Raw genomic sequence first — 16169 nt, forward strand, 5'->3', positions numbered from 1 at the left:
TTCTGCCTCCATACTCTCAAGAAGGGAGTTTCCCATCTTATAAGTGTGCTGCTGGTTACTACTGCCCAAGTGCAGCACCCTGCACTTGTCAATGTTGAAGCGCATCCTATTTTTGCTAGCCCACCCCTGTAACCTATCCAGGTCTTGCTGCAGTCTTTCCCTCCCCGCTAGCGTGCTCACCTCACCCCAAATTTTGGTATTTTGGTATCATCAGCAAATTTAAACAGGTTGCTTTTCACTCCATTGTCCAAATTGCCGATAAAGAAATTAAACAGCACGAGCCCAAGGACCGAGCCCTGGGGAACTCTGCTGCCCACTTCTCCCCAGGTCAAATATGACCCATCCACCACCACCCTCTGAGTACGACCCTTCAGCCAATCTGCAATCCACCTGACTGCATAGGCATCAATGCCACAGTCGCCCAATTTTTTAAAGAGGATGGGGTGGGAGACGGTGTCAAAGGCCTTGCTGAAGTCCAGAAAGACTACATCCACAGCAACACCTGCATCCAAGGCTTTTGTGACCTGATCATAAAAGGTTCTTTGAGTAAATGTGATATCATTTATTAGACCAACCAAGTAGCTGAAAAAAAGTTCTTAGCAAGCTTTCGGACGCAATCACCAGTACTGTACAACCAATGGCCTTCAAGGGTAATTCATGAGGTCCGAAAAAACAAACAACCCCCCTCCCCAAAACCCCCCAGAAATTACTTATTACTGGAGAATTCTTTCTAATGTGAAGTGCCTTAAAGGTTCTTCCAACATAGTACCTGAACATACTAACATTTAACCATATAAAATCCTGCCATTGTTATTTCATGAATACTTTTCTAGGAACCGATCAGAGTTCTACCTACAGGTGACTTCTGCAATGACAGATTAAAAGAAATGGGCGATACAGATAAGACAATCTTACTGCCCTCTCCAAAAAATAAATTAAAATAAAATAAAACAAAACCAGGCCTTAGTACTCAAAAGTATTTGGCAATAATAAAGACATTTTTTACTGGACTGAGAAGCTGAAGATAGTTAAACTTGTTTTTTAGAATTTTTCAACTTTTAAAGTAAGCAAATTCAAAACAGATTGCATACAAGCAAGACTCGCATTTTGACAGTGTCCCCTCTTTCCATATTTATCTACATTTTAACAGAGTAGTACCTGCCCAGTGAATTATATTTAATTTCACTTAAAGGCTGCGAGGCCCGATTAAAATGTTATTAATAGGTCTGAGACCCTTTGGTAAAAAGTGATACACACAAGCTAACAAAGGGAATTTCACCTGAGTATACTCAGTATTTCTAGGTAAGCATATATTGCCTCCTCCACCGTGGAAGAAAAAAGTGTGCTAACCACACGCATTGATTTTCACAATACTTCACAGGTGCAGAGTTAGCCTACAAAGGTCAGATAGCAAGATTAAAAATTTCTGCACTCTCCTGCAATCTTTAGTAAACAAGCCTGCTTCCTTGAAAGGTTCCAGAAGCAAAGAAAGACTAAACTGGACAGTTTTTACCTTATAACACGTAATACAGAAGGAAGCTACACTTACCTCTGTTGGCTTCCAATCATCAAGTGCACTGTCCAGAACTACATCATAGCAGAAAGCTCCAGAAATCACTGAAGAGGCAATATTAAGGGAAAAAAACAAGACTTATTTGCTTCGCTTCCTGCTGCGCCATTCTGAAGGTATCCAAGTATGCACATCGCGCTGCACCACTTTCCTGCCTGCTGCGTCGCTCTGAGGGTACCCGAGTGCATGTGTCCCTCCCCGTGCTGCAGCAGCAGCCTGCGGCCAGGCTGCCCTGGCATTTGGGGTGGCTAACTATTATGGCATTTTTATCCGTGTACTATTTTACTCTTTATACAGTATGTTATACTGTAATGTATTGTACACGAATTCTTGAAACTTTGCACTACAAGTATGGCACTGTCTTCCTTGAGTATAACTCTCAGATAATCAGAATTTTTAGATAAACAGCACTCCCCACACTTTCCTATTCATGCCAGATAACAGAGATTTTACTGTGCTATATGAATAAACAACAGCCAGTGTACAGCTGTTTCTGTCACAGAAATATAACAAGGCTTGCAAAATGAAATCTGTTGATTAGAGCTGGAGTGTTTGGGTTTTATAGAAATCAAACCAGAGATTATGAATGCATCTTGAAAAAAGTTGCCATGGCAATATCGATAGATCAATGCTAAGAATATTATCATTTTTGTAACAGTGTCTGCATACATACATTATGGCCTGTATCAATTCTCCCAAAGTCACATCAAGTCTCCAATATTTCCTATGGAATGTGTTCAACCCTTTTTCTCCCTCAAAGTATAAGACCCAAACTAAGACCCTCTCCTACTTCAGAGCATTTTTGTACTTGCCATTTGTAAAGAGGATCTTATTGCCTAGGTGTGCCAGTCAAACAGCATATAACTGCAAAGTTATTTATTTATCCACAGAGACAGTGTATCACAGTTAGCAGCAATGCAAGATGCCTAATTTTACCATTGTACCAAAGCAGGGTTTCCATATCCACTTATTCCATCCCCACGTATTCACAATCCTTGACTTCTGAAGAATAGTGAAGAATTGTCAGCTGGTGTCATGTTATGATGTGTAAAACAGGACAAGCCACACCCTTATGGCTAGATACCTAGTCATGCATCCAAATGTTTTCAGGCTTCACTACATAAGCAACCTCTCCTGAAGTTACTAATTTTCTCTCCTTACCATTAAAAAGGTCTCATCTAAGTTTTTTTCAGTTTAAAATCCTAAAACGCCAGACTATATTGGAATACAAATTGACACTAAACCTCCCTGGCATGTTTCTTTATTGCAACTGTTTCCTTGTATGATTTAAATTTTTTATATATTGTGGTTCTCTAGTAAACTACCAGGTGATTATACAAGCAAGGAATAATTGAGAAAATGTAGAAACATCAGTTCTTCCTACTTCATGCTGGCTATTCATCAGGTAAAATTCAAGGACTGCAAAGCCTCAGCTGGACTGAGATCAAGCTGTCTCAGAGACCACCCTTCTCAGCACTGAAAGAAGACCTGCATTCACCAAGTCTGCTTGAACTGAAAGAGGCCAAGATATACCTTGTATTAACCTGGGTTACTATCCTCTTATTGGAGGACTCAGAGTTGTAGAGCCTGCTGCAAGCAGCAATTAAGGAGCAGTTTTATAAGCATCAGAACAGCAGAGACTCCCTATGCCTGCAGAAAGGTGATTATGCCTGAAAGCTTGCTAAGAACTTTTTTCTAACTACTCAGTTGGTCTAATAAAAGATATCACATCTACTCAAAGAACTTTGCCTGCCTATTGTCAGCATCAGGACACTGGGCAAGACCACCTCTTCAAGAAAGCACTTTGCGTGGATTTCAGAAATGCTCAGCCTTAATCTATTCCCATTTCCATTTTTTACTAATATAACAATCAGGTCACCCTACCTTCATTGACTGATTAACCCTTGAAGGGATAAATCTGAGAGGGAAGAAAGTGGTAATAAAATTCTGATCCCTGTGTAGGTATTGCTTTGACTTTAAATTGCATGCATAGAGCACTATGTATTACAGGGAGACATTTTAGAAACATATGAATGATACTTGCTCCAATAAGTAGGAAGAGGAGTGCCTAGCTGTGCCACAGTACTAGTTCCCAAATATTCCCCATAAAACAGCCTAAACACGCTTGTCATCTGTAAAACCTATATATTACCTGGCACTTCTGGAGCTCTGACCAGACTCACTGAGTAGTCATCTTTGAATGCCTGCTTTAGCACATATGCCATGATCATGGCACAGGAGCGCCAATAGGCCTGTAAATAGAATTTCACACAACTTTAACTATACCAATACCATTAATCCATGCAGATTTTAATTCAGATGTTGATATAAACAGCAGGTCTTCATTGACACTTGCATTTCTAATAAATATTTGTGTATTCATATTAATATTTGCATACTGCATTAATCATTTACATAGTACTTCGGACAAACTGTACGAAGAGTGCATAGAATCCTTCCTGAAAAAATTCTAAATTTAAAGTTCTTAATTACGGATGCACTGATGTATCGGCTGGCTATCAAATCAGCAACAAAAAAAAAAGGAGAAAATGACATTATCAGCCACTGGCTTTTTTTGGTCATTGTAGATGATAATTACGGCTGTGTGCCCAGAGCACCCTGGTGAACACAGTCCAGTCTCCACACCCCACCACTAGCCCAAGACCACAGCAGGCTACAGATCTGGGCAAGCAGTGGGAAGGGGAAAGAGGGCACTGGGAAGTGGTCACAGGACATGACACTCAGCAACAAAGGGACTGTTACTGGTTTCTGCTGCTGCTGCCAAGTCAATGCCGTGTGCCCAGCAAGGACTTGAGCTCCGAGGCTGCTGTGGAGACATTGGGCTGTGTGTGGGTGCCACTGCAAGGGACAGTCCAAGTCCACAGGGCACCTTTGCAAAAGCAGCTTCTCCCCAGCAGCCATAGGAGCTCAGCTGTGCAGGCCCTGGTGGCATTGAGGCAGTGGTGCGCTCTGAGGCTCCAAATGAGCCTGGCGCTGCTGTCCACACAAGTGTCTGCCTGCCCACCCAGGATGGCGGCAAGAGCTGCACAAAGTACAGAGCTGCAGATAGTAGCTGTGGGCAAAGGGACAATGTGCACCTTCCTCATTGAGGGCTGAAGCAGGGAACAGGCGTGCATGCATATTCTGAACACAAAAACAAACAAACAAAACAGGTTTATTTATGTCAGTAAGTTAAAATGCCCTGCACTATTGCTTAATATCAGTTATCATATCGGCATCAGGAAATATGGTTGGTTAATCATCAGCTATTGGTATTGGTCATGAAAATCTTTATCAGTGCATCCCTACTGTTAACCATTCAGCAATCCACTCACCTGGATCAAACAGAAGTCTAGGAAACAAGACAAGACACACGCAAGATGAACAGATAAAGAAAACTTGCAAAAGATTATATGTGAGAAACCAAAGTAGGAAACGTTTTTGGAAGACAAAGTTTTGAAGGTATCTGATATACTGAAAGAGTATTTGGTTAATAAAAATATGGAAACTTTTAAAAGTGGAGGAGACAGCATGAAAGAAGGTGTGAAGCTTAAAGCATAAGAGAGAGAAACAAAGTCCAAGGAAAAAGATCTGTAAGCAGTATAATAAGAAAAGAACCACCAGGAAACAGAGGCACTGTTGAGTGGCACAATAGGAGGTATTATATGTATAACATTATCTTCAGGCCTACCAAAGCAAGTTTAAAATATTCCAAAGCATGGGTCAAACTGCATTAACACACAGTGACCTGCCTAAATTTTCTGCTCCTGAATACACTTTTATTCAGAAACAGTTAAAACAGTAACCCTAAAGTTTTCAAGTTTAGCTTCACAACATACCATACTCACTGTGGGTCCCACACCAGCTGGAGCAGCTGACAGATCAGGTACGCTGGTGGGAGGGGAAGGAAAAAAACCCTACCCAGCCCACAGACCAACCCCATGCCACTCATCTGGCCCTGCACTAGATCATCTTTTTAAAGGAAGAAGGAGGACTAACCCAGTTCAGGTCCTCTTTAGTCATTACACTTTTTTTTTTTTTTTTAAACTGAAGTTTACATTTTTAGTCAGTGACAGCATTATCATTTTTTATTGTGCTGAACAAATACCATCCCTCATCTGCCCCACTGTGGAAATGTATATGGCAAATGCTACTCAAGTCCTTTTATATGTAAATTAAACAGAGAAGAGTTTTGGGATGTAGACAGCAATATTATAGCAGTATCAAATGATACCAGCATAAGGCATTATCACATAACTGCTGCATCTCCATCTAGTTAAGCAATAACAAAACCATTTTAACTAGGGGTACACCAATAGAGATTTTGGGGGCTGATATTAATAGCCGAAATTTAAGGAGGCATATTGGCTAATACCGATTCAATATCGGATACAGCTGCCTCCAGGTGGTAAGTCTGGTGTGGTGGAAGGGGAGTGGAGAGAGAAGGGGCATTGGGGGCCAGATCAACACCCCTATGGTGAGGGAGGGGAAAGGCACTGGCCCAGGGGGGGCCGGGCTGCGGTTGCCACTGTTTGCATCTTGGGAGGGGAGGTGATGGTACACGTGCACAGAAAGCTCCTGGCACTGCTTGCCAGGGACAGGCGTGTGCCCCCAGATCTGGATGGCACAGAGCAGGCAGCAGCAGCAGGCCAGAGCCAGAACTGTGCAGGGCTCCTCTTACCGGGAGCTGGGCTTAGAGCAGGTTCCAGCAGCACTGGTAGACTGCAGCAACCCCAAATTTTGCCACAACTCCACTCCCAGCTCTGTGCCACCACCTGGCACAGTCCCAGCTGAACATCCTGCCTCCACTCAAGCGCCAGGAAAAACCGGACTGTACCACGTGGTGGTATGAGGCTGGGAGCAGAGCTGTGGCGAAATCTGGGGTGGCTGCAGCCTCCTCACGGCGTTACCGCAGCCCACTCCAAGCCCAGCCCCTGGCAAGAAGAGCTGCACAGCACCATCTCTGGCTCCACTGCACCTGCAGCCCACCCCGCCCAGATTTGGGGGCACCCCCCCCCAGCCCCCGTTCCTCCTCCCAGGATACAATTCGCAGCAGAAGCCACCCCCAGCCCACGAGCTGTGCCTGTCCCCACCCCACCCAGGCAGCACCTGCCCCCGCACGACCCTTCCCTCCTCTTCTGACTTACCAGCTGGGGGCTTACCATTTATCAGCCCCATAGGACTGATATCTGATATAGACAATTTGCTTCATATCGGTACCGATCCGATATCGGACCAATGTATTTGTGAACACCTAATTTTAACTTCAGCTCTGAATGAAACAGAGTTAAAAGTTAATGGCACAGTTCATTCATATCACAATGATATGCAGCTACAAGTTACACTGTAATAGCAGGCCCCTCCACTTTCAAAGCAGTTGAAAGTTAAGTCTCCCCAAAGTCTAAGACCCACCAAGAAAAAGAGTCCACAGCACCGTTCCAGTCTTTTACACAGTCACTTCCTGTATTTTGTCTTATATTTAAGATATTTAAGGCAGAGGCCATCTTTCTATTCAGAACCTGACAGAATGGAATCCTACTTCCTAACTGGGGCTCCTACATGCTATGACAATACATAACAAAGGAAAAAAAACAAACTAACAAAAGTTAATATTCCTGTGTTAAAAGCCAGGATTTTACTTTTCATTCTTATAAACCAAGGGGAAAATAAATAAATGGATCTTGCATACACAAAATCATATAAATATGTGGCATGAAGGAATCAAAAATGTCTGCCTCAATGCAAAGGTGATAAACTAAATAGAAGTATACCATGATGATTGTTTTTCTAACCTGCTGTTTTAAATCTGTGAAAGAGGTTTCCACAACATCCTTTGTTAGCCTGTTCTACTCATTGCCTTTCTGGTTAGACAATTTGGGCCTTACACTTCTATTTCACTGCTGTAATTACTTCTTGTTCATCTCTCAGCAGACACCAATGGAATTTAAAAAAATCAAGATTATGAAAGAAAAAAAAAATCAGAGAAAAAAAATAAGATAGTCACTTACCTTATTCACTTCTTCTGGATTTTCATCTTTGAAAGTAAGAAATTGAATTTCACATGATTTGGTTAAGGGCCGATACATGTCCCAGACCTCTCCATCCACAAGTGCCAATACTGATTTTTTGCAATACCATTCACTTAAGTCTAAAAAAAGCAAATGAATCACCATGAAATTCCCAGCTTTACTCCATGATGGCCAAAGTTTCAAATTTAGAAAACATGCAAATTTCACCTCCATGTAGGTAAGCAATCTCTAATAGATCCTGAAGGTATTAAGCAACTGCTTATTAAACTCCTACTATTTTAAACATGAAAACTAAAATATTCTGTATATAAAAAAAAGTCTAGACTAGGGTACTCAACCTTCATCTTGTGAGGCTGTCATCCCCACAGGTCTAAATATTTGGTGGCGGGGGGGGTGTGGCAGCGTTAATGCAGCTCCTCTGCTGCCAAATTTCTAGACCCATGGGCTGGATGATGTGGCCCTACATGCTACATTGTGCTAGTGTGCAGCAGGTCCTGGCACACAGAATCAAGCTGGCAATTGGCTGCATCCAGCCCACAAAATCAGACCACATGTGGTGTTAGGCTGATGCACAGCATGCCATATCATAGCCATGGACTGACCCCACATGCCAAATCCAACCCATGGATTGACCTTGATCAACACTCATGTGGCCTATGGGGACAGAAGTTGGAACACCACTGCCCTTAGGGGTACCCAACCTTCTGACCCTACAGGCTAGAATAGTGGTGTAGGGTTGGTCCACCGGCTGAATCTCATAAAGGATCGGGGCACAGGATTAATTTGCCAGCCTAAACTCATGCGTAAGGATCAGCCCCACGCCAGCACAATCTGACATGTGGGGCCATGTTATCTGGCTCGTTGGGCCCCCCCACCCACAGAGCTGGAAAACTGGCAACAGAGGAGTGACAAATAATACTGCCACTTCTCCCCTGACCCTAGACTTCCCTGCAGGCTGGATGATATAGCTCTGCGGGACAGATCTGGCCTGCAGACCCAGGGCTGAACACTAGGCCTCTGCAAATAAGGAAGTATTCAGGTTCAGATTCGGCCAATTCAGAGGACAGTGATCAATTCAGAGTTTCGGATCGCTGTCCTAAATCGATTCTTCCGAAACTGGCCGAATCGGTGCCGATTCAGAGATATTCCAATCAGTACAGGAGAAGCAAGCACAGCCAGGAGGCTACAGCTTCTCCAGCAGCTCCTCCAGCTGTGCCTGCCCTTCCCCGAGTGGGGGGAGCTGTGGGAGAAGCCCCCACGGCTGCCCTGCTCAGCCGTATCCCTCACCCAGTCCAGCCTACACCCAGCACTCAAAAAAAACCCAACAACAACAAAAAACAAAACAAAAAAACCCCCACACTCACCAGCTGTAGCAGGGGCTCTGGGGCCTCCTGGCAGAACCCCCCATGCATCCCCCGCTCCCCGACTGCCCCCCTCCTGCCCAGCCCCAGCAGTGCGGGAACACAGAAAACCCCAGAAAGAACAACACACTCACCGGCAGTAGCAGTGGGGGCTCTGGGGCCACGTGGCTGAGCTCCCCCCACATAGCCTCCACTATCCAATCAATCCCCACCCCACCCCAGCATACTGGCACTTTAAAAAATAAATAAATAAAGGTGCCCCACACTCCCTGGCTCAGGCAACAGTGACTGGGGCCAATAGGTGCTTGTGGCTGAGCCCCCCCTGCCTGGCACCAGTGCAGCAGCTGCCCCATGCCACAGGTGCAGCCCAGCTCGGCAGGGGGTTGGGGTTACACGCGGCTGAGCTCCGGCTGACACGTAGAGCCGCCCCAGCTCCAAGACAGCGTGCAGGACCCTGCCGAGCCACGCTGTACCTGTGCCATGGGGCAGCTGCCATGCAGGTCCCAAGTGGGGGGGGCAATCCCCGCTGCCCCCCTCTGCTTGGGGGAGTTCTGCCACAAGCCCTCAGAAGCCCCAGTAGCCCTGCAGTCACCAGCTCTGGCAGAACTGGGTTTTTTGTTTGGGTATTTTTAAGTGCCAGGAGGCTGGAGCCAGGCAGGGCAGCCATGAGGGCTTCTCCCACGGCTCCTCCAGCTGTGCCTACCTCTGCACCAGTGGGGAGAGCCACAGGGGCTCTGTTTTGCTGTCACTTGTCCGACCAGCGCAGAAGAGGCACAATTTAGTCCCTGCTCCCAACACTGCCACGTCCCCCTCCCCCAGCCCCAATCCTTGTCCCAGCCCCAATCCCTACCTCCCCAACATTCCTTGCTTCCCCTTTCCCCCAACTCCAACAAACTTACCAGCTGGAGGCAACTATCAGCTGCCTGTTTAGTCTATGGCTGAATCTGCAAAGTGGCCGAATCTTTTCAGATGCTTCGAATAGATTCAGAGCTTTTACTTGATCTCCAGATTCGGTTCAGAGATTCAGTTCCCAAATTGGGCCAAATTCCTCTGAATCGAATCAGCTACCAAAGCTTTGCACAGCCCTTTTGAACACCTCGGGCCAATATTATTATCTGTACTTTTATAACAGTTTCAGTGAGTTTTAATACCTCTCAAATTGAACAGTAAGTACATTTACCAATGGTGTAATTCTGATACCCACGGAAACAACCATAGCTTTTTATTTAATTTACTTACGCATAGCACAATTGTATGGTGTGGACAAACCCTTGTTCATTACAAACAAAGTGCCAGTGTGAGAGTCTCCAACACATTTTACTTCAATCTTCTCAATTCGTGGATACAGAGCCAACTGTCTCTCTTTCTCTTTGTTAAACAGTTCATTGCGCATCTGAAAAATCTTGGCAGAAGACAATAGAGGAACAGGCATCGTTGAAGCAAACCCTGGCAAAACAAGTTAATTGGTTAAGTAATATAAGGCTTCCCAAGATTTCTTATAAATGGATTATAAGGTAATTAGCTTCCTCAATAAAAAAACCCCAAAAACAAATCTACGAGCTTGAGCTATAAATCCAACGAACTTTTATCTATTTATACTGCAATGGCACTCATTTTCAGCTTGCTTTTACCATTTATAGCAATTCCTTGTACAGGATAACCTCATAAATCCAGATACCAAAAATCCGGAATTATCAAAATCTGGCACATCCCCCCTGCCACTCTGGGATCAGCCGCCACTCCCCCCGACACCCTGCTGGACATGGAGGGGGAAGACTGCACTGCAACCACCATTCACCACCCTGCGCTGCTGCACCAGTTTAAAAAATACAGCATTTTCAAATTTCCAGCAAGCACTCGGTCCCGAGCACGCCAAATCTATGGGGTTATACTGTATTGCAAAATGCCCCAGGTGAATATTCAAAAGTTCAAACATTTAAAGAATGTGTTTTGTATTCTTTAAATGCAAAGGTTTACCACAGAGCTAATGACTTGCTTGAAAGAGAACAAGATCCCAAGCACCATTTGCTTAACTACACAATGATGTGCATAAGAAAGTATTTCTCCATGTTTCCAGTGGTGCTCAACTGTTGACCCTGGGAACTGCATCTCCCATGGTCCAGAAATTTGGTGGCCAGGGACCAGGAGCAGCATTAATAGTCACTCTGACACATACTGCTGCCATATTTCTGAACCTGTGGGGCTTGGGCTGAAATATAGGTCGCTCTGCAGTCAGATCACACCCACACATTAACTCTGTGCTAGATCCAACCTGCAAACCAACCCCATGCACAGAGTCTGGCCTACAGCCCAGGCACACGCTGCCTACCCAGCCAGCAAAGCCAGATAGCGATTGGTGCTCAACCTACCTTACACCATGAAGTCTGATTACTTGTAGGTCAATACAATTTACTGCCCACTGCCAGCCAGCACCATTTCTCCCTTTGAATTATACCATCAGAGACACAGGGTAGGAAGGGATCTCCAGAGGTCATCTAGTCCAGTTGTTCTCAACTTTTGTACCAGGACCCATTTGTAAATGTTGATAGCCAGTCATGACCTGCTTCCTGCACCGCCATCCCCCCGCCCCCGGCTCCCCAGTGTGTGGGCCAGAGGTGAATGTGTGTTGGGCATAGGGGGTCCCAAGCAGCCCTTCACAGGCTGGAACTCTGCCAGCCTGCAAGGGAAAAGCCACGGTTTCCCATACTGTTCTCGTTTAAAGGAGAATCCAATTTTAAAGTTTGTTCATGACGCTTTCATATATTCCTGTGACCCATGGGTTAGGAAATGCTGATTCGGTCCAACCTCCGGCATGAGGCCCGATCACCCCTATCCAAACCATACTATTCAGCCACACTGTTTAACCAATTAGCAAAACTAGGAAGCCAACCCCAACACTCTGAGATCTACAGAACCAAGCATCTCTGCTTATGCTATTACATGCTCCAGGTGAGTCCAGAAAACTGCATTACTGCCACCTTCCCAAGCCACCACAGAAATTACTGGGTATTTTTTGGAAAAACCAACTCGACACACCCCTTAGCCAGCACCCCTGCATTGCCTTGGCTTTGAAAGGTGAAAAAAATAAAAACACAACAAATTATTCCTCTCATAGGGGAGGAATGCCGCAAGTCACCATCAATCGGCAGCAAAGACAGTTGGAGTCTTTATTTTTTTTCTTAGTTTTCTTACTCATCTCCTTAGTTTTAAACATGCCTGAAGAAGGGTGTTTGTGCCCAAAAGCTTGCCAAGAGCTTTGTTTTAACGACTCAATTGGTCCAAGAAAAGAGATCACATCTATCCAACAAACCTTGCCCGCCTAGTTTTAAATGCAGGCAGACAAGGTTCTTTGAGTAAATCTGATATCTTTTATTAGACCAACTGAAATAGTTGGAAAAAAATCTTCTTAGCAAGCTTTGAGGCCGAAACACCCTTTGTCAGGCTGAGGAAGCATCTGCAGATGCTCTGTGCTGTTCCTGGATGAAACAGTAAAGCAGCCAGAGGCCAGTGCCAAGGCAAGAAAGCCGCTCAGTTAAAACGTAAATTGAGGTGGTCAGTGGGTGAAAGACAGGTGGGGAGGGAAAGGGATGCAGATAGCTGTAGTCAAAAGATGAGACGGGAGCATGGAGGGGAATGTAACGAGAATAGCTAGTAAAAAAATGTGTTAAGTAAGGAGTCACTAAAACTCACTCAATTTAAGTTTTAAGCAGTTGTTTTTCAAACTACCCTACAGTGTGAGGCGCAGGCAAACATGCACACATACACACACCCCTGTGCAAACACATACCCAACCTCTATGGACACCCACACACGCCCCACCTACGTCTGCACTCCCATCGACGCTACCCCGTACCCCCCTACACACCCACGCACGTCCCTACCCGCCCCCCCCGGCACACGCTGCTCTACACACGTGGACGAGACACCCCCGGGGGGAATGGAAGGGGCGCATGCGCTACACCCCCCGCCCCAGGGCGCAGGACCGGAGACGGAGGGGGGGTCCCACTCACTGCAGCCACTGTCGCGCGCCGCCGCCAGGCTGCAAAGCGCCCAGCGCGCCGCCATGGCTCAGCCGGTGCTTCCGGGCGGCGCAGCTGCCTCCGCAACCCCGGAAACGCTGGTGGCGCACGAGTTCCGGCCTCGCCAGCTGGGGACTGCTACGTCACCGCCCGCGCGCGCCCTGACGTGACGGGAGGGCAGGCTCCAGCGGCGTTTTGCCGGTTACGTTATCCCCTCCCCTGGGGTCTTGGCCAGCGCCTGCGTCACGGGTCTGGCATGGCACTGAGCCCCGCCTCTTTGTCCCCGGCGGCCGAGCCTGGGACGTGAGGTGCTGCGTTCAATCAGTAGTATTGGCAACGCTCGTGATTTTTCGGGTTGTTCTTAAAGTCTGTGTTTCGGGATTGTGAAAACCTTAGTTCTTTCTTTTACACCATTCTAGCTTCTTTCTTTTACATATGTGTGTGTGCATACGAACACACACAAATATAAATATATATGGAAGTAAGCTACGTTTTTCACATTCCCAGAGTGTAGAACAACGCCAAAAATCATGAGAGTTGGCAACACTGACACGGCATGAGAGTAGCATGCTTTGTGGGACAGTTGTCTGATGCCACCCTGGTGGGGCACAGCTGTGGCTGACCCAGGGCCACAGCTTTGGTGGTGTGTGCTGGCGGCTGTCCAGTTTTCAGACCCATGGGGAGTCGGGTGGACCCCAGGATGTGGCCCTGCGTCATACTACATGGGCACTCCAAGATGGGGAGACAGGGTTACTGCACAACCAGATTATACCTGCACATGTCTGTGCTGGATTTGGCCTGCTAATTAACCCCCATGCACAGGTTCTGGCTTGCAGGCCAGAGAGGTTGAGCAGAGGGGCCTGTGGAGAGGAGGCCTTATCCGGTGAGGTCTAAAATCTGATCCAAGCCACTTCCAGCCCTAAGACACCAAGCCCCGAAATGCAGGCATTCTGCCTGACCTTCCCCCTTCTCCCTCTAATCCAGTTTTTGTTTCCTCTCTGACTCTAGACTTAGTGTGCCTGCCACTTCAGAGTAAATTCAAAAGGCCTCGTCAATGTATAAAACATTTAAAAGACCTCCTAGCATTGCATCATCCAACTGCTACGTGTAAGGCTTCGCACTGTGCCACATATTTGTCTTTATGCCATGAGACAACATCACTGCATTGCCATGCTGTGTCTCAACGTTTTGAAACAGCAATGAAATCAGGGCTCATTTTGGGAGCAGAAGCATGTGAATATATCAGAAGTGGCTTGTGAATTTCTGCCCAGCAAATGTTCCCACTTTCACTTCTCCCTTTCTCTCAATTCCTACCCCATGGGTGGGAAAAAGGAAGGAGTCACTTTTAACCAGTCAAGTGAAGCACACATAATTGTGCCATCCAAGCAGCCCCTTTTATCCTCATGTAGGGGGAGGGAGAGGAGGATCTTTAAATTTAGTCACATAACTTTGATATACAAGGGTTGCTGAGGGGCCCGCAGGGCCAGAGGGTGCATCATTCAGGCAGGCATAACTCTTTTCTGCCAGCTTCTAAATTCTTGGCATTTCCACGTGTTCATAACAGCTGTTCATCATGTTTATATTGACCAAGGATGGCTTGATATGAGGCAATAGTTGCAATATAAGCAGGAGCTGAGCGTGAGAAAGAATTATTTGGGAATTACAACACCCTATCCTAAAGCAAGCTACTGTGTAAGCTGTTGGGCTGATGGGCTGAGTAACCAGTTCCAGACCCTTATAGAGAGGGCATAAAATTCCTAAGCAAAGGTAGCAACCCCTCTTTTTGAAGCAGGGGTCAAATGAACATGCAGCCTCAGAAAGCACCAAGAGAACCAGCCCAGAAAAAAAAACATAGCTAAAATGGGCCATCAAGCCCCCTGAAGGCTACATAGGTCAAGTACAAAACCTTTACCTCCTCCAAAAATGCATTCATAACTATTGAAGTGAAGGACAGCAAGTTTCTTCCTACATGCAGTCTCGCTGAATAAGCAGAAAACTGCATTCTGCAGCAACTACAATTTTTGAATGGTTTTAAGATTTAACACATCACATATATCCAACCCTGAGTTTACAAAGATGTGTAACTATGTCAAAAGTCTTGGTCTACGTTGAATTTTAAATGGTTGCTGCAAAAAACAGCAGTCACCATTCTAGCTTTACTTTGCATTTACTAAATGGAGATCTTTCACCACAAGCTTCTCAAAAAATTTTACCCCACAAAAATAAGACTTGAACCAGTCTAAATGGTGTCCTCATGAAAAATAAATGTGTTTGAACAGCTTAGATTGGTTTATTACAATTTTGCTGATGATGACAAATCTTCAGCCAGATTGGAAAGAAATTGTAATGAGAATACCATCAAACTTTTGTTTTGACATTAACTCCTTCAGAAGCTAAAACATGTGGGTTTACTGTGGACATACTGTTATACCTAAATCCACCTTTTTAAAAGTAAAATTAGAAAACACTGACAGTTACAATGAATGACCATTCAGTGAGAGAGAGTTTTCCATCTTCAGAGGAACATGAACTAAACTGTTAACAATAAAAGTCTGGGAATCTCCTCTATCACTAACTTCTGTGTTCACTTGGTGTCTCAGATTCTCCCAGGGAGCACTTGCTTGGGAGCCTGGCGTAATGTCTCAGGCCCAGTTTCTAGACTGGGTGAGTCCCGGCCTCTTTAGATTCCAAGACTCAGCTATGGAGTCAAGCTTTGATGCACAAGTACCTCCTTCCCCAGTGGAATGAGTAAGAAGGCCCCCTCCTCACAGAGCCACTAAGCAAGAGATCTTTTAATGCCTAAGAGGCAACTTACTAGAACAGATGCCTCTCTATCCAGCCTTGGTTTTCTTATTACTTGGTCTTAGTTTTCTGGTTCTTACCTTTGATTCAAGCTCATAGATTCCCAGACTCTAAGTCCTGCTTGTTTGATCCTGGTTTCTTTTTCTTTTTTTTTCCCTGGGTCCTGCTTGTTGGCTTCATCCTGGTTCCTGGTTTCTACCCATTGACTCCTTGTTCCAGACTCCAGCCCAGGTGCCTTGTGGTTGCAGACTGCATTGATGGCTCCTTGATCCCTTGTGCTTCCACATTCCAATCTAGATCTCTGTCCTCTAATGGCCAGCTCCTGGCTTGTGGTTTGGCATGTCTGTTTCTCCTGTATAACTGTAGCTGCCTGCTCTGGACCTCCTGG

The 16169-nt window shown here is 45.6% G+C and overlaps 1 protein-coding gene across 1 annotated transcript in view; it reads right to left on the reverse strand.

Annotated features, from left to right (window-relative positions):
• The window catches only part of MRPL39 (mitochondrial ribosomal protein L39), a 25745-nt gene extending 12702 nt beyond the window's left edge, over positions 1–13043 (reverse strand). Inside the window, exons 1-5 of the mRNA XM_019528769.1 lie at positions 12971–13043; positions 10200–10406; positions 7579–7718; positions 3723–3822; positions 1550–1617 (exon numbers count right to left, since the gene is read on the reverse strand). Coding sequence (XP_019384314.1) covers positions 1550–1617; positions 3723–3822; positions 7579–7718; positions 10200–10406; positions 12971–13025 — 570 coding nt within the window. The 5' untranslated portion in view covers positions 13026–13043. The remainder of the gene's footprint in view (positions 1–1549; positions 1618–3722; positions 3823–7578; positions 7719–10199; positions 10407–12970) is intronic.
• Positions 13044–16169: the final 3126 nt, after the last annotated feature.

Source organism: Crocodylus porosus, unplaced genomic scaffold (genome assembly GCF_001723895.1).
Source record: "Crocodylus porosus isolate Cpor-Errol unplaced genomic scaffold, CroPor_comp1, whole genome shotgun sequence".
NCBI lineage: Eukaryota > Metazoa > Chordata > Crocodylia > Crocodylidae > Crocodylus > Crocodylus porosus.